We start from the raw sequence: 18,444 nt of genomic DNA on the forward strand, positions 1-18,444 counted from the left end.
TTACCAACCCTTCCCCGCGTGTACTTTCTGCGTGCTTGCTTGGAGTTAGTGTGAATTGTTGGTGCCATGTCATTTTGAGTTTCCCTTTACAACTGCGGGGGGCTGCTTCTGCGTCTCTATACTTAGTGTCATTGAGCTGCCTAGCTCTTGTCCCTGCCAGTTCACCACTACCAGCGTAACATAGTCCCTGTCGCCGTATTTGGCCGCGTCGTAAGTGGCTAAATTTTCGTCCGTGTAGTTCTTCCAGAGCTGCTACTTTCTTGCCGTCGTGCCCGATGCACTCTTTGGTCCATGTGCCGTGGGATCGGGTTCATCCCGATTGCTTTCCGCAATTCTCCTCCTGTCGCTCCTTTATCTCTCTGCGTTTTCATAAAGAGTCCTATTGGAAGAGTTCTCTCGTCTTTGTTTGCGCGAGCTACGCCCAATTGCGCCTTCCTCCGTGCTTTTTGTAGCTCCTGCAAGCTGCTGCGAACTCCGAGCGTCATCAGGTGCTCTGTGGACGACGTCGGCTATAGTGCTAGTTTGGATACGCTTTGCCAATGATAATGTCTACTTGTTCCATTTCTTGCTTAAGTTCGCGATACGGGAGGCGGGAGTGGCTGCGGCTATAAAGGCGGAAACGCTCATGGCGTGAAAATCACTCAGCGCAAGCTGCTTTGATCGATTCCTGTCTCTACTGAAGCAATAAATAACCTGCTTCGTGAGCTTCATACGGTGAAGACCGTGCCAGCAAGTCACTCGGTTCGCCGCTCGTTTGCCTTGAACGCAACGTAACTGACACTGACGAGTGTTCGACTATGCTCCTGTTTTCTTTTTTTTTTCTTTTTTTTTTTTGTCGTTATCTTATCTCCGTAACGGCGCGTGCTATAGAAAAGACAGGGGCGATATTTGGCGGGGAGATGAAAAACGTGTGCGTCGCGTCTGCAGAGAAATTGTTATGTTGCACCGCCAAGCAGCGCAGCAGCAAGCTCCTGCAGAAAAGAGCAACAAGAAAAAAAAAACAAAAACAAATACGCACAGCGGCAGCAAACCTTTTCGTGGTCTCGTTGGTTGGCTCCCGTGTCTGCGGAGGTAGACTCACGCGGCCCACTGCCGTGAAGCCTCGATGCCAGGGGCGAGCAAAATGAACGAGGCAGCGGTTTGCTTCTCTCCATAATTTATTGTAGAACGCAAGGGGCAGAAAGGAATAAAAGAAGAAGCACAAACGACCCAGTCACAGAAACGAGGGGCGCGCCAAATTCAGTGCACATTTCTCTTTATTTTCGTCTCCTCCTCATCGACAACGCTATTGTCAAGGGTGTCCAAAAGAACTAGAAGAGGAACAACAACAACGAAAAAAAAAAAAAAAACAGCTTGAGGAAAGAAATGAAGTGATGCTACCAAGGAAAAGTGATGAACAAACAATGTACAGCCAAGAAAACTTCAACGTAACTATCAAACACAAGCCTTCTTACACTATGTATATAATATATATATTTATATTTATATATATGTATATGTATAAAACACCAGCTGTACAGTACACGACAAAAAGAAAGATATATTTATATATATTTATATATCTTCACGTGTATCTTTATTTTTGCTCGTCTCCATTGAAAATGTAGAAACGAAAGTCTTTGTACAAAACGAGAAACACATCGATTCGTCTATGAGTGAAGGAAAACAAATTCAGAGCACTTTTTTGTCATAGGCTTCAATTTGTGCCAAATATAATAAAGGCGTCCAGCTTGGATTGTACTTCAGTTCGCGTTACTGGAAAAGTGGCACTCCATAAAGAGATGGATGAATGAATCTTAACGTAAATTTCTGACTGCGTTAGTTTTTTAATTTCTTTTGCTTGCACTTGAATGGCAACCGGTTTAAAGTAACAACGCCTTATGCTTGTACGAGTTTTGTGTTCCCAGGAGGAGACGAACGAATCTCACCGGCAGCAGAAATTCTGCGATTGGTTGACGGCTATAGCTATAGCGTAACGAAACGTGGTCTTTCCGCGGCAAAATAAGGCACCGAAATCTCGTTCACAAGTGAAATGCACGCTTCTCGCAGTTTTTCTCATTTTAATTAGTTTTAATTATTTCGTTCTCTCGTTTTACTTTTTGAGAACGCAATAAGAGCGAAATATCTCTTTCTTTCTGAAAGGTCGGATTATAATTTCACCCCCTGACAAAAAATCAGCGCCTCTGACCTCTTTTCCAGTAACACAGGCTGAGAAGACAAACCTCGCCGTGCCCATTCAAACCTTCTTTCCCTTAGCTGCGGCGCTTTTGAGAAGGCACCCTGCATTTTGAAACTCTCGACACGGCGCTCGCGTACATTGCCGTGCATCGGGCATTCGGTCTTACTTTTGGGTTCAGAGACGGGCCAGCCTATATTGCGTTGCACCGGTGGCATGCGTCCAAGATGTCCAAGAGCGAGCTGGCTTATTTCATCATTTTTCATGCGGACGTGCTGTCGCCCCAGCATGAACACCGGGAATGATTCGATTCGTCTTATAACTAGCTCTGCGCAGCGAATTTCCTGCGCCTTGAAAAAATTGCGTTCCGGTATATTGTTCTCGTTAAGAGTTCATCAGGTATCAGAGCTAAGCGACCAGTGCATCGTTCGTCACTGCGATGGTGAAGTACTCTGCCGTTTTGTTGGCTTCTGGGAGGCGTAGTTTGGATCACGTTTATTGTGTATCGCCAATACTGGTCTACGTTTTTTTTTTGTTTATTATTATTATTTTTTTACTACGCTTTTGTGGTCTCGCTGTCGGATGCGCCGTCCGTGACACTACTTCCCATAGTGAACATGGCCAGGGTGCGTCGAGAAATAAAATAAGATGAAAACTTGAGGCACGCAGTATGACATTCATACTTCCTTCACGACTATGTACAAACAGGTATACGGCGGAACGAATCACGTGGCAGTGAGGCGCCTCCCCATTGTTCGCTTTGGAGAACACACTGTCCCACCTCTCGCTTGCGCTGTGGCTGTCACAGGAAGCCAGATTCTTATTATACAAGGAAAATGAAAAATGGGGGAGAGGCTCAAACGACAAAGGAACCACATTCATCCATCCAAAAACCGGTAAAGGGAGAGACGATAGAACTCGCGCTAGGCGTCGCTGCTTTTGTTTAGCCCTATTCGCAAGGAGTGCAGGAAGCTGACTCTGGCCGTTAATCGCGAAACCGCTTCTCTTTCGTCGTATTACTTCATTTGTTTTATTTTTACGTTTCTACGGGGCCTCCGAAAACGTACTGCTGTTCTGCTTAACACCTTCCTGCCGGCGGAGGACTACAAAGAAAAGGGGATCCTCCTAAAAACGACCTATCGAGCGACCAGAATGAAAGAAAAACAGAAAGCCAGAGCACGTGGATGGATTTGGCCGCTCCGTGAATGTTTCTCTGTGTGCGTGCCCCACATTAAGTCGCTGCTGGGACGCAGCCTTCGGCATGCGGTCCGGCAGCTGCGCCGACGTGGGCGTAAGTGTGCGTGTCAGTGTGTGCTTGTGTATGCGCGATGACAGGGATGGCGTGTCGGTCATTGCTCTCTCTCTCTCTCGCACTCGCATGCACTCATGCATCCATTCCTCGTTTCTACGTAGAAAAGCAGTCTTCATAAACGTATATCTCTCACGTCTTCCCTCTCTCTTTAGTTCTCTCTTTCTCTGACCCTTTCTTTGTTTTGTTGTATACATAGAACCTTTCTTTATATATTCATATATATATATATATATATATAATATATTTATTTATTTATATATAAGAATGTGGCGAAGACGATAAAGGCAGTAAAAAAATCTTTTTTGTTTTTGACTAGGGTGGGTGTAGTACACGATTGTGGAGGAAAGGAAGGGGTGGAAAAGGGGCAACAACGCGGGTCACTGGGAGGAGAGCGTCCTTTGCGTTTCACACCAAACGGCCACCAACAACAATAACGACCAGAAGACATTTAAAAAAAAAAGAGGGCGGCATATCAATTGAACCACAATCAAAAATCACGGAGACAACTATGCACCTTCCTTTCACGTAACGGCAATAATTACAATAATGTGTCACCATTATAATAAAAAAAAAACAAGAATCGTAAAAAAAAAACGGAGAAAACAACCGAAATCACACGTCGTACTGTCAAATCAGCCGACAAGTGACTGGTGAAAAAACAAAAACAAAAAAAAAAAAAACGATAGTAACGGTAACAAACATGAACAGCGTGCGGATTGGCCAACCAATTCCCGCTCGGAACGGTGCGCAGACACTTCGTTTGTGGTGAAGCAAGTGAAGGCGGCACGTGTACGCGAATCCCCGGTGCGCTGGCCCACTCCCAAGACTCGGCAGAGAAGGGGGCCCAGGGCACGCAGGTTCCGGGGACAGCGAGCCCAGGAGACGGCCCGATAGGCGCGCGCGATGCTGAGCACCGCTAGTGAACGCGCCGGCGGCAACTTGGAGTGAGAAAGAAAAGAAGGGACAAAAAAAAAAGGCAACACACAAGAACATAACCCGAGGCCGCGCTAAACACTCGAGACGCCCGTTGGGAGCGCACAACAGCCATGGTTTACGGCGCAGCACATGCAGACACAACGGTGGTTGCAGGCATAACATCGCAAGACATCTTCCCAAGGCGATCGGTCCGTAGGCGTTCCTAAGACCAGGCACGCGGGCCGCGGACGCAAGCTTAGCGCTTCCGAAAGAAAAAGAATTCAGAAAACCGCTCTCACCAAAACGAACGTCGTCCAATGCGCACAGGCGCGCGTGCCCGCGTCGAGGCCGACGCGGCATTCGTGACGCGGTCGAGGGTGTTCGCTACGGTGATGTTACCATTCCTATTTCCCTTTATTGCTCCTGCTCAAGTTATTATAACACGAACAGCGACCTCCGTCCGCCTGTTTGTCACGTGGCTTTTCGTTCACGAATCGCCGGCGGCGTCCTAACGAGCGACGTCTTGATTGCGATCTGGTGGCACCGCCGAATGCGGAGTGCGTTGGACGAGCTGTGCCTGCCTGCGGGCATATAGGCGAGGCTGTCGATTGCGCGATTGAGTTTTCAGTTACAGTGAGATCTGCGAGTAATTTCGGATTTATTCGCGTTTTTGTTCCTCGCGGCCCCTTTCACTCTTCAATACCTACTCTGTGCTGCGTACAGCGTCGTACTATAAATGGATGGCTAAGCTGCGTCGCGTCAGGGTGTAGCGCGAGATAAGCACGCAGTGCGGGCGCCGAAGAGAGTTATGCGAAAGGCATGCCTGATGACCGTGAGCACGCATGCAAGGGTGGACACACGGGCTTACTCGCAAGCGCTTTCACGACGGGCCACTGGCGGGGTGTGGGAAGTGCTACGCCGTTGGCAGTGCCACTGTGCGAGCAGCGGTTGACGGCTGAGGGACAACGCCGGTCGCGGACCCGGGTCATGGCTGGACTAAAGCGGCGTCGGAAGGAACACCACGGCAAAACCTGGGCACGCACACGGAAAGCTTACAAAGGCAGTGGTCAGAAAGTTCATTCGGCAGTATTTCTTGTTGCTGGTTGCACTCCGCAGAGTGAAAAAGGCGAAAGAAAGGATCCGTCCTATAGCTTCTCTTCATCATCTCGTCGTCTTGTGTGCTCTTCTCCCTCTCTTTTTTTTTACTCTTTTTTGGTCGTTATAAAAAAAAAAAACGGAAAAGAAAGTACGAAGCAGACTACGAACAGTCACCATTGTCCACATCTCTTTGCCCATTGTCTCGTCCGTCGCGGGAGGCAAAACAATGCAGACAGCTCTCGCGGAGGCTGTGGCACGCGCCGTCGGCCCGGTGGGACGAGCGGCGAGAGAACAACGGGGCCCGGTTGCGCGGGGCCCGCTCTGTCCGACGCGCTTGTGACTGCTAGCGAGGGAAGCGCGGCTTTCGCTGGGCTTGCTCGCGTTGCACCCAGAGCCCGCGGGCCGTTTGGCACTTCGCGAAGGGACAGCGGTCGCGGATAGTCGATGAGGGTGCTGTACCGGATTGTGACTCGTACACGGGTGCTCGAGAATAAATAGACTAGCAGGATGGACACCCCTCGTGAAACGGAAGCTCACGAACGCCATCTGTTCTCGTGGGAGGGGCGCGGAGCCACGCTACGAAGCGGCGAATATAATTGTTACCTATGATACAATATGCCTGGCTCTTCATCCTTTAGTGACTGCTATGGAATCCGTCCATGCCCACGCAGAGGCGTGTTAGCTCGCAGCAGCGTCGCCTAGCGCAGCTCACAGGCCTCCGAAGGCTCTCGAAAAGACCGCGATAAAAAAAAAAAAAAATGCCTGCGCCATTATTTTGTTTCTTTTTTTTTTTCGCATTATAAGGGGTCCGTTATCTCGTGGCTTGCCTTCGACGGTGCCCTGGTGGCGGCTGAACAAAGGTCCGCCCATGGCGGGCGACGCGCCAAAATTCCTCATCGGCAGACTTCCTCGGCGGCCAAGTGGCGCCACATGATGAGCCATGCATGCGTCGTCGTATTCCTGGCCAATATTTCACGAGGTCTTTCGCGAACACAAACGCTCGTTCGTCAGTGTCTTCTTTGGTTGAGCCCATTGTACCGGCCTAGTGGCGTGGCCCTCGTTTATGGCGGAGCCGATAGAATACGCGCCGCAAGATGTTTGATGGAAAGCCATTCCTCTCGACCTCCCGATAAGTGCGCAAGCGGTTATTTTTTTTTTTTTCTTTACAAACAAGAAGGTTGTGTGTTTCCCTCCATACCACGCACTTCTACATCTTGCTATTGTCGACGATCAGGCGTGAATTGAACTGTTAACCGCTGACTTAATTTCGCTTGCTCAATTAATTATTTTTCTGTTTGAGAAATTTGTTACTATACTGCAGGTTAAAAAATTTGCCATTTTTTTTGCGATATTTTAAATTATCTCTTACCACACAGCGCTTTATAAAACCTTATCGTCAATACCCTGCACTTTGTCCCGAAATAGTTGTGTCTGGAAGCCGTGTGGAAGCATTTTCATTTTTTAACGTGAAATCACTCGTCAAATTGATGCCTATGATGGTAACCTCTTGTGTTAAATATACTGCGCAGTTGGTGCAGCACCACTTCTAACCACGGCTAGAGTGGAGAATCACGCAGAGCTCAGACTTATTTAGAGCGATATATATCACGTCACCGTCTTCATTAGTGACGTCATGACACGTGGCCATTATGCGATGGCGCACTGAGCCGCCTGTCTGAAGCCAGTTTGTACGCTTTTGCAGTATTCTAGGGAAAGCCTCTGGGGACAGAGGCGAGCCAGTCGGAAAACCCCAATTGAGTGCCGGAAGCAAGCCAGGAGAGCGTTCTTTAGCGGGATTTTGAGCCGGCTGCCACTGTGCCGATTGGTCCCGATGTGGCGTGCGGATACGGGGCGTCGCGATGGCGGGCTGCGGGCGCTCGCGAGCAAGGGGCCTCGCGCAACCGGGTGGCGGGGTATCACACACGGGCGGGTCCTTCCTCCCGCGGGACTATCTGGTGATGGACGAGTTGAGGAGGAAGGGCACGTAGAACATCTTGCTGTGAAGCAGCAGCGCGGCCGCCGCCTGGATGTCCGGTAACCGCGCCAGCAGGTCGGTGAAGCGCGAGCTCTGGTTGGGGAATCGCTGCTCGGTGAACACACGCAGCGCGGCCAGGTAGCGCTCCTGGATGGTTTCCAGCTGCCGTTGGTTGGGGTCCTCTGCGAGGCGGGAGGCCGGTGAGCCTCGGAGGCTCGGGCTGCCGGCGCGGTGACACTCACCGTAGCTGAGCATGATGACCACTTTGAGGCACACGTACTCCTCGAGGCAAAGACGCGCCTTGCGCAGCTCGCTGGCCAGGCCGGTCATCTGGTCGACCAGCGGCACGGCCTCGCTGGGCAGCTGGACGAGCGTGACCGGCTGGCCCATGAGGGCGGCCAGCGTGCGCTGGAGCTCGCACAGCGCGGCAGCCGTCTCGCGGCTCACGTCGGCCGGCGGCGAGTGGGGTCCGCCGTCGGACGAGCACGATGAAGCGACGCGCGCCGGCAGCTGGATGGCCTGATAGGCGGCCGTCGTGAGCACCACCAGCTCGTGCCACTTGTGCGCCAGCAGCTGCGTGTGCACGGCCAACGGGATCTCGGCGTAGAAGGGCAGCCGCTTGGTCCACTGCACCAGCTTGTGCACGATCTTGTCGGCGATCTGGCGAAGCTTGCGCGACAGGTCCTCCCAGTCGTTGAGCAGGTCGCGCATGTTGTTGAGCGTCGCCACGTCCTCGAAGTCGTCGCACTCGATGAGCTGCTCGATCATGGCCGCCGCCTGCTCGGCGCTCAGCGTGCGACGTTCGCTCCGCGGCTGCTGCTCCAGCACCGCATGCCGCAGATGCATCACCTCCGACGGGCTCGTCAGTGCCGTCTTCAGGATGCCACCGTTGACCCAGTCCGAGCTCTGGTGGTACCTGCGCAGCGCCGCTGCTATAGAGCCGCACGCCCGCCGCCGCACCGCGCCTACCTTGGCGACGAAGAGAGAACACCGTTGGTGGTCGTCGTGGTCGTCGTAGTCGTTGCACTCGCAGTCGTGGCGGTTGCCGCCGCCGCCGATGGCAGCAATGCCTTGGGGCTGGGCAGCATCAGCAAGGGCCCCTTGGAAGAGGCGGCGTCCGCCGGCGGCGATTTGGCGGCCACGGGGGGCTTGACGGCCGCAGAGGGCTCCTGGCGAAGCATGAGCTGGCCGTTCTTGGGGCCCTTCTTGTGCTTCTTGTACTTGACCTGCGCCGGCCACACGAAGAGCGGAAGAGCGTCCGCCGGACAAGGGCTCGGCGCACAGCTGCCCTTTTTGAGCTTATCGAGAAAAGCTAGCTATTGTGCAAAATGCTTTGCTGCTGAAGACTCACTAAATGAATTTCACAAGATGTCGATGGTATGATCGTTCCTCCCGTTACGATGTTCTACGCTTAAGACACACGCAGATAAGTATACGTGCACTAACGGTAATTTATTCGCGAATGTCCTTTTTTTTTTAATATTCGTTATCTGTTCACAAAACGAACGCCCTCAAAGATATGCCTAGTATAAAACCTGCTCGCCTTCCTCGCCGCACACAGTCCTCACTTGCGATAAAATTCATCGAGAACTTGAACGATGAAGAAGCGCCTCCATAGGCTGGCTGGTGCTTGTTTGTGCCTTGATTGTTTACCACAGAAATTCCAAAATCTTAGTATCAGAATTAATGAAGATGTTTTTACGATGGATAGTGCAAGCGGCAAAGCAATGCAGCTACACTTTTTTTTTTTTTTTACATTGATGAGGCACCTGTGTGCAGCTCAGAATGAAATAAACAGCTCTGCTTAGTTTCACCGAGCTAATAATGACTAAGCTCCAACTTAGTAATCTTTATTAGTGCGATACTTGTTTCTGCTTTTTTTTTATTCTAACGTCCGTCGCGTCCATTCATCGGCGAAGAGGAACTCACGACTTTGCAACAACCTCCGTGCCGGTTTTCTTCTTAAAGGCTTTCCCACATGATGGGTAAGTGCGTGGCGAAGCCAGCTTGTAAGGCACTCCCCGTTGGTGCGAAGAAGGCTAATAAGGGGTGGGATAAGGGGCACCTGGAGAAGCGACACCAACACACAGCGAACAGAAACAGGGGATCTCCTCCTTCTCCGCAGCCTCGGTTCAAAGCCAGGGCGTTTGCTTGACCGTGACGGCGTGCCAAAGATTGACTGCCTGTGCGCTCGAACAGCTCGGCATTGGCTTGCTAACGATTTTAATGGGAAAAACCCGGCGCCGTTGACAGTTTGGAGACTCGGTGTACGTGTGCGTGAGAAAGAGAGAGAGTGTGTGTGGGAGAGAGAGAGATAAAGAGGAGGAAGGGTAAACGGTAACTCACGCTCTCCGTTCAAAGGCAAGGGTGAAATTGGCGCCTTAGTGGAGCTGAGAAGAGCGGAAAGAATGATGCAGCTCTAATGCGCTAGTATTGGATATTATGGAGAAAATTTCGCCATTGGCTGTTTGAAACCTCGCTGTAAGGTAGTGCAAAGTTCAGTACCATGACACTGGAGGAGAAGTGATGAATGGTTACAGGGCACCTAGTTGAAATAATTAAACAGTACACAAATGAATTATTTTTTAAGTCCGAACTCCGCCACTCGTGGAAAGTAATTAGGTTCTTTGGCCCGAATCGGTCGCACAATCGGAATCGCAGGGCTAGACAATACCCCTCCGCATCAATCGCGACGATCGTCTGTGATTGTATCGCTGTGATTGGTCGCCTGTGATTATAAGACTGCTACAGTGTCCATTTAAAAGACAAGGCGTAAAACTAACAGCGCTTGGGTTCGTTTTTTTTTTTCTTTATTTATTTAATGCGACATGGCAGAATGCTCCTTTTTTTGTTGCTGTACCTACTTCGCAGTAAAGCTTGGGGAAAAAAAAATTCGTCTCTGTGATAAAGTATTCATTTTCGTTTCATGGTGTTAAAAGGTGATCAGCTTCGTGGTCCATTGATTCAAAGGAGTTTTTCATTGCTGAATATCTTAATAATAAATAAAAAAAGGAACCTGCTTTAGTACATACCCGTGTCGGCAAGGCCGTACTCCCGCGACGTTTCATGAGATGGCACTAAGGGAACCTTAGAGGAAGTTCCCACTTTTGGTTCAAAGACTACGCATCATTTCAACGCTCTTACTCGACTCTTAAAAGAGCGGTTGAAATAGACGAATTACAGTGACTACAAAATTATTACGCTAACATATTTTGCTGCACCTCGCATGCTTAGTTGATCGAAACCACCGCGGGGAATGAGCAATTATACTGTGTCGTGTTGCGTGTTTATACTACTTTTGCATGAGTGCAAAAGCAATAGTAAACTGTCGTTACGGCGCTAAGTTTTTCTGCAAATTTTTGTTCTTCCCTAAAAATGTCTTTCTCTCGATATCTCACAAAAATGTATACTGGATGCATATGCAGTTCTACGTGCTTAAACTGATGCCGAGAAACCTCATCTACAGAGTCGGAATGTAGAGGAGTCTCATAGGAATACTGGCCCACACCACTGATTGAGCGAGGAAGAAAGCCGGTTGAACCAGAGCCAACTCACCTTGTACAGATTGTACACGGCTCCCGAATTCCTTCCGCCAGGCATTCGGTCTTCTCGAACAGCTGCGAGAAACGAGGTCGACAACTAAGTTGAACGTGTTAGCCTCTCTTTTGTATTTTTTATCCACTTAGCAAGAGCCAGGCAATAGCTTCTTCACAGTGGAGCGTGACTGCACTAGACAGCGTTTCCGTTCTTTTTCTTTTTTTTGTAGAATAGTTGTATGCTAAGAATGACAAATACGTCGTGGATCATCACATGATCAGGCAGATTCGGATGTGTAAAACCAGGGTGGCGTTTTTCACATGACAAAAGAGCTAGACTGTCCGTACGAAGACAATCAATGCTCTGCTTAGGTGCACTCTGATTATCCCGGCCACGTATGCTCTCATGTGCCACGAAAAAAAAAAACAACAACAACAACAATAGGACACACTGATATATGAAGTTGCAGCAGAAATCAACCGCTTAAGCAGCATCTGAACGTATTTTTTTACCACATTTTAGTTCGTTTTCTGTTTTCTTTTTTGCGGGCAACTTGAGAAATGTGACCCTAAGCGTTTACGGATGTTAGGCGTACGTCTCGATCAGTCTTGAACTGCGACATTCGTCTCTGCACGCTGCTCTAACTATGGCAACAAAATTCCTTGGAAGGCGCAAACTTGCAGCAGCGGGTCACAATCCCACAGCGTACGGCGTCAAGTTAAAATCGCACAATCGGCAATTACCAAAACCGACAGAAGCGCTTCATCGGGAGCCTTACGGCCGAAGCGATGGCTCATCAGTCGGCACACGATTGGCTTGTATGCGGCCAGAACGTGCCCTTCAATATGCCTTCTATTACTGAACGATTCTGAACAAACATAAGAATAAACAAAGGCACGGGCACAACGGAGTTTGGTTTGATAAGTCGTAGTAGTATATACGAGGTCCCTCAGGTATGCGTACTTGCCGCAATGACTCAGTCACTATGCAGCGTTTGGCTGTTCAGCACCAGCTTTTGAGTTGCCTTATATCAGTGACGGCAACGCTCTTGAACATTCCAGGTTCACATGTGGTCAGAACAATTCCCGATCTCTCCACCGCTGACTACCTGTATAGACACAGCGCTATGTTGCGGAGACATGCTAATACCCCAGCGTTTCGTGACCATAAAAAAAACAAAAGAAAAAAAATTACCATATAAAGCGACTCATTCCTACAGGGCATAGAAGTGAGGGATTTGGAACATTTTGAAAATATTGTGCATCCAGCTTCTGACTCTGCGCACGCGTCAACAGTGGCACTGATTTCGGAAGTAGTGCGCCGCTGGCACCACTCGCGGATAGCGCGTGGTGTCGAAGACCACGTATTAGTGGCATTCCAGGCTACGGGCTGCACGCTAAGGGCGGCCGCCAGAGATGCCTGCCGGGGAGAGGGGCAGACGTCTCCCGGCCCATTCCTCGTAGACGACCGGGTCGTTTTCGTGGAAGCGACCGCTTGGAGCCGAGCCGAGGCGGCCACGATACAAGACGCGCTCCGGTGGGCCCTCTCTTTCGAGGTACCCCCCCCCCCCCCCCCCTCTCCCCGTGCGGGCCCGGAGGTTCAGAGGTCTTCCTTCTGGGAAAACGATGCAATTAAGATGCGGCCGTCATCTGGTCGCGCCCCCATTCTCCGCTTCCTGTATAACGGTCGCGTTGGGCGGTTCGTGAACAGTTCGACTACTATTTATACTCCCGCGCGGCGGGGCCTCGGCGCGTTTCAAGCTGGCCTTCTCGATGCTGCCACGGCCGAGGCGCCCTTACAGCGCTCTCCCTCCATCTCCATTGGCGGCCCACCCTGACAGCTCGCCGCGTGGTCATGGTGGGGCAGCAAGTGTCGAGCTTTTTGGCACACCGGTGGTGTTAAGTGGCCCATGCTCCCAGAAAGGGACCCTCCTCGATAGACAGATTTAGTTTCACGTACCGGTGCGGACAAAAGTGAACGGAGCACGCTATTTTCTTCACGCGTTGCATAACTGAAACTGGCAGTCGTGGTATGTGCGAACCGGTAGTAGATGCCCTTTCACTTGGGCAAATTTTGTTTTGCTCCGGTGCAGGCGGCGTGATTTTAACTTGAAGGGAAAAGCGTGCTCTGTTTACGCACCCTTCACGCACGCAAACGTGACAACTCCACGTGCGCTACAAGTGTATAGTCGGAAATGCTGTTCCAGTCTTGTACACGTTCGTAACTGAAGCGTAACTGGTATGAGCGAGCAATTACTATATACACCAGGTGTCCCAGCTAACTTGAACAAAGGGTTAAAAAATCGATGTACCTCAGGGAAACCAGTTGCAGTCAGCCGCCTTGCGCACCAAGGGCAATTTTTTGTTTTATAATTACTTAAGTAGCTGATTATGTTATTTTTCTAATTTACTGAATATTGATTTTAGACCATACATGTGAATTGGAAAGTTGGAGAGCACCTTGAAAAACCTCGATATCATTATTTGCGATAAAAACTGAGTCACGTGTATTTTTTTTTTTTTTCTGAAAACAAAGCCCGCGAAATACCAAATAAAATCACGTGACTAGGGCATTCGCGTGCCATGATTGTGGTGCTCTCATTCGTGGTCTGAGTGAATGAAAGTAGCTGCGGCCATATAAGTCCCAGTTAAATGTAACCAAAATTTAAATATATATATATATATATATATATATATAGTGAGACCTACCTCAATTAAACATTAACAAAGAGCTGTTCGTAGTCACCAATGCTAACTTGAATTAGCGAAAAACAGTTTCAGCTAGAAAACTAACTCTCAGTAGAAAAACCGAGAAAATGAATTATGGAAATAGTGACCGAGCACGCGTTATACAATGGAGGGGCTCACGCCGATGGCATTTTGGTTCCTGCATACATCGTTGGAAATTTTATTTTTAACAAAGCTGCTTTTATAAATGCGGAGCCTTTCGGAAACGACCGAAGCAGTTGATTCATTTATTTAATATATTAGCTGTTTTGAATAAGATGACCGCTAACATTTTTTCTTGGCTTTTGGTTGAGTCACTGTGACAGCGCGCCGCGCCTGCTTGGAATTTTGGCTCCACTGGTGCGAAATACCATGCGTGCTTTCTCCTGAATTTTTAACTTGCGTTTCATGTCTTGGCATACAGAGTGGCCTTCTTCCTGGCACTCCTTTTCACAGGCATCACACTGAGGTGGCGACGCTTCCATCCGGTAGTATTCACTTTCATTTAAAAGGAGACTAAATTTTAGTCCTGTCTCTCACACGAACTACAACAGAGAGCATGCGCTCAGGCGTTTATCCTTTCCAGCTTCTGGGGATCTCATGCCCATCTGATACCAAAGCAGTTTGGCACATCCTTCTCATTTGCCGCCGCTTGTGTGTGTAAGGCACAGAAATGCCGAGGCATTTCTAGACGGTCCTCTCTTATAAAACACTTGTGGTGAAAAAATGGTGCGTACTCTGAATTATCGCTATACGCTCCACCTTGCTGGCGAATATAAGTTTCGTCACTCGATGTTCACGGGCCGTTTCCAAGAGCTTCAGTGCAGCTTTTTTCATTGAGCATACGGCACTGTGCTTCTGCCGGACACGGGAGTAGTATAAGGTGACGTACCTGCAAGGACCATGCCTTGTCGTAGGCACTTCTGGAAGCGGCAGTACTGGCACCGGTTCCTCTGGGCCTTGGTGATCTCGCAGTTGCCGTCCGCCACGCACGTGTACACACGCTTGTTCTGCACGGTCCGCTTGAAGAATCCCTTGCACCTTAGGAAGAAGCCAATGGAGAGCCACCATGCGAGGAGAGAGAGGGACGGCCTTCCAAGATAGCACTACGCATGCTTTACAAGCACTGAGCTAAGCACCTACACGCGGCCATTGACGACAGGGCATACTCATCGCGGCACTAGGAGTGCTGGCCAGCGGAGGGACAGGAGTCACAGTGGAATGGCGTGGCGAAACAAGAGCTCACTTGTTTCTGGCCCGCCACACCACCGCGCCCCCTTCTTCCGCTGTATGCAAGCAGCATGCAGAGTTCGCTCACCCTTCGCAGGTGATGATGCCGTAGTGCAGACCGGTGGCTTTGTCCTCGCAGATCATGCACACCATCGGCTGGTCGTCTTCATCGTCGGCGCCTCCACGCGACGTAGACGGCGCCACGCCGGCGGCCACGCAAAGGTTGAGCGCCTGCGAATCCGGCAATTTGTCGGCCCACGAGGCTGGCTCCGGTGCGTCTTCCCGGCGCCAGCTAGCCTCCTCCTCGGAGCCCGCGGCCGACGTCGAGGCGCGCCGGTAGAATATGGGCGACCGCGGGAAGGCGGCCGGGTATGGTGACGCGTAGCCCTCGCGGGCCACCTCGGTCGCAGGTGTGCCCGCCGGCCAGCTAACCACCTGCGGTGCCGGCCGGTACATGCGACGCACCACGGACAGGCACTCGTCCTCCTTGGGTCGGTTGAAGGCGCTCGAGTCCGGCGTCCACGCTGGCCCCGCACGCCGCTCCTCATCGTCCGAGTCAGCCGACGGCCGGCCAGAGCCCGGCGGAGGCGACTCGTCCGCGCGCTGCGCGGTTGGACCAGGGGTGGCTCCGTTGCCTCCGGACGATGATGGGGCCCCCGACGGCGCCGATGACGCCGCCGTTGACGACTGCTGCTGCGATTGTTGCTGCGACTGCTGCTGAGGCGGCTGCTGCTGCTGCGGCGGCGGCTGGTGCTGAGCCGGTGACTGCTGCTGCGACTGCTGCTGCGGCTGCTGCTGCGACTGTTGCGGCTGCTGCGACTGCTGCGGTTGCTGCTGCAGCGGCGGCGGGGGTGGCTCGGGTGATGAGGTGTTCACATCGCCGTTGTTCTCTCCATCGCTGCTGCCGCGCGAGTCCACTTTCCGTCGCTTGAGTTTGATGTCGTGGAATAGGCTCATCTTAAACAGTAGCCTGTGCAGGAGCGGGGGGAGCATACTTCCTGCTCGAGAGAAGAGAATAAGTGCACCGTGCGTTAGTTAAAATGCAATCTTCTAACGGTTATGTGCGACAGGCAGTGCTATTCTCATTCAGAGGTACAGTACGTATCGCTCCAATATGCAAGAGGACAACGAAATTGCACACATGGGCTGGTGTTTGAAGGCAAGAGCCATGCTTGAAATCTGGGGTGCACGCCTTTCTTTGTTTCGCGCCATGGTGCATAAAAGCAAAATGTCTCTTTGAGACGCACGACTCCGAGTGCACAGAAATTAGATCTTGTGAACAACGTCAGCTTGCGAGCTGCATGCGGCACTGTGTTGATTCGCGCCTAAAAGGGGGCCAGTGCAGGCCCACGCGACGCATTTCTGACACTCTCCAGACTGATAATCATGCAAACCGGCACGAGGTATATGCCTGTTAATAAGTACTTATGATTGCTCACTGAAGCCAAAGCAAGGACGTCGCTGCCAGTGGCTGCAACTCCTAGCCGTTCAAACAAAGAGGTCTCTATCAACATTTTTGGCTCTGTGGTGTATACGATGGCCACTTGTAGTTGCGGAAGAGTGCTTGAGACGGAGGTTCTAAAGCAAATTCGTGTATTCCGAACTGTGAAGATGATCACTTCGAGCAACCGACCTGCCGCGGTGTCTTGCTGGCTGTGATATTCTGCTACGACCCATGAGGCCGTAGGTGCGAACCTGGCTATGAATGACAGCCTCACTAACGGAGACGACATGCAAGAACGCTCGTGTATCTACATTTCGGAGCACGTTAAAGCACACTTAGCTGCTCAGAATTGTGCCATCGCGGACACAAGGCTAGAACTGGGGGACAAGAGGCGGACGAATTGAGCGGATCACAGCGGTAGGAATGGCGCTTCAGGCGTCCGCAATGCCTAAACTCTGACAGGTAGCCCAGCTTCGCAGCGCGTTGGGCCGAAGTTAATCAGAAACTCTCCAGTCTTACGTTCCCTGCAGTTAGTTTAAAGTGCTGCTGCTTCGGCACTGAAAAGTGCAATGTTATTTTTATTTATACTTCTTCCTATTATTATTATTATTATCATTATTATTATTATTATTATTATTATTATTATTATTATTATTATTATTATTATTATTATTATTATTATTATTATTATTATTATTATTATTATTATGCGGCTATGCAATAACTTCTATCTTTTCGGTGGCGACAAATCACATAGGCGCGAAGAATTCTGATATCGGACACAAGTCTGGAATATGTAAGTGGACTGCCGAAGAGAAACACTTGGCGTCATTTTGTTATTATTCTAAGGCCACAATCTAAAGGGAGTGCATCAGTCAGGAGGGAAGGTGGTCACATATGCTTTTACCTTAGAGAGGGGGGGGGGGGGGGGTCAGAGTGTTCCATCGACGCGTCCCTGTTTACAACAGGCATGCCTTCGAAAGCTGCATGCGGCTGTTTTTCTTTAGCGAAATCTCGAGAGTCGATTCTTGATGCAGCGATTTTTATCCGCCGGAAGGCGAGTAATCGTCGTGACAGGCAAGATCAGATTCCCGCGGAGGTACAGCCTAACAAGCTGCGGCATGCACGACGTGCCTCGTAACATGGCGCGCGAGAATCGCCTACCAGTCCAGAAAACGTTTTACGCCGTGCAATGCCAGCATCTCCTGTGTGAAGCAAGGACCGCTGGAAGCCCACGTAGAAGAGGAATAAAAAAAAAAAAGAAAAAAAAAGAAAGCTTCAATTTGGTTAAACCTAAGTTCGACCAATAACTGTTCGTGGTTATGCTATACGTTTGCTGTTCGAGCTGGCTCGAGCGACGGCTTCGGGAGCGCGCTTTCGTTCAAGGATCCATTCCCGGTCAACTGCGAGTCGTGCTTCTCGTTGTTCGGTAGCTTCCGTGTCTCTACTGGCTCGGTTTCGCTGGCGCTGCTCCGCCAGTTAGTATTCTCGAGGATCCGCCGGTGATCCGATTCCGTCACCAGTTGGCCTTGTTTAGCAGCGAGTTTCACGAAGCGCGTGCTCGGCTCCTGATTCGTGACGGGGAAGAGGCCGGGCAGCCTCGTTATACGAGCACGCTGTTATGGACAGTCCTCAGCTACCACGTTATCCAACTTCCGGTCGTTAGCGACCACTCGACATAGATATGACCTGCGTGGCCTAGGAGTAGCGTGCCTCACTTGGGACGCAAGGTCCCCGGAAGGTTCATTCTTGTCCCACCTGAAATCAGCATCCTCCCGATTTTGTGACGGCATGTGGTGTAGTTATAGGTCACACAGCCCAAGTGCTGGGGCATGTCATCTGCCAGCTACTACCTGGCAGGGGGCTCCATAGCACTCAAGGTCAAAGGTCAACACTGGTGGCACTCTGGTTTGAGTGTTTGACCTTGAGGTTGGCTAAAGGTCAACTGCCCGGCACGACATGAAACTTGGCTTTTACGTTGAGTAGAGCTATCGCTCTAAAAGCGACGGAAAAATTGAATTCAGGGACACA

At 50.6% G+C, this 18,444-nt stretch overlaps 1 protein-coding gene across 2 annotated transcripts in view; it reads right to left on the reverse strand.

The window, feature by feature from the left end:
• Positions 1 to 1,238: 1,238 nt before the first annotated feature.
• Positions 1,239 to 18,444, reverse strand: part of LOC146172218 (hormone receptor 4-like) — a 172,238-nt gene continuing 155,032 nt past the window's right edge. For both annotated transcript variants that reach the window (XM_084585932.1, XM_084585931.1), the window contains exons 2-7: positions 15,058 to 15,967; positions 14,632 to 14,780; positions 11,032 to 11,093; positions 8,446 to 8,702; positions 7,719 to 8,392; positions 1,239 to 7,658 (exon numbers count right to left, since the gene is read on the reverse strand). In XM_084585932.1, the coding sequence (XP_084442058.1) occupies positions 7,450 to 7,658; positions 7,719 to 8,392; positions 8,446 to 8,702; positions 11,032 to 11,093; positions 14,632 to 14,780; positions 15,058 to 15,962 (2,256 nt within the window). In that variant the 5' untranslated portion in view covers positions 15,963 to 15,967 and the 3' untranslated portion in view covers positions 1,239 to 7,449. The remainder of the gene's footprint in view (positions 7,659 to 7,718; positions 8,393 to 8,445; positions 8,703 to 11,031; positions 11,094 to 14,631; positions 14,781 to 15,057; positions 15,968 to 18,444) is intronic.

Source organism: Amblyomma maculatum, unplaced genomic scaffold (assembly GCF_055883805.1).
Source record: "Amblyomma maculatum isolate TAMU_Amacu unplaced genomic scaffold, ASM5588380v1 scaffold_13, whole genome shotgun sequence".
Lineage (NCBI taxonomy): Eukaryota > Metazoa > Arthropoda > Arachnida > Ixodida > Ixodidae > Amblyomma > Amblyomma maculatum.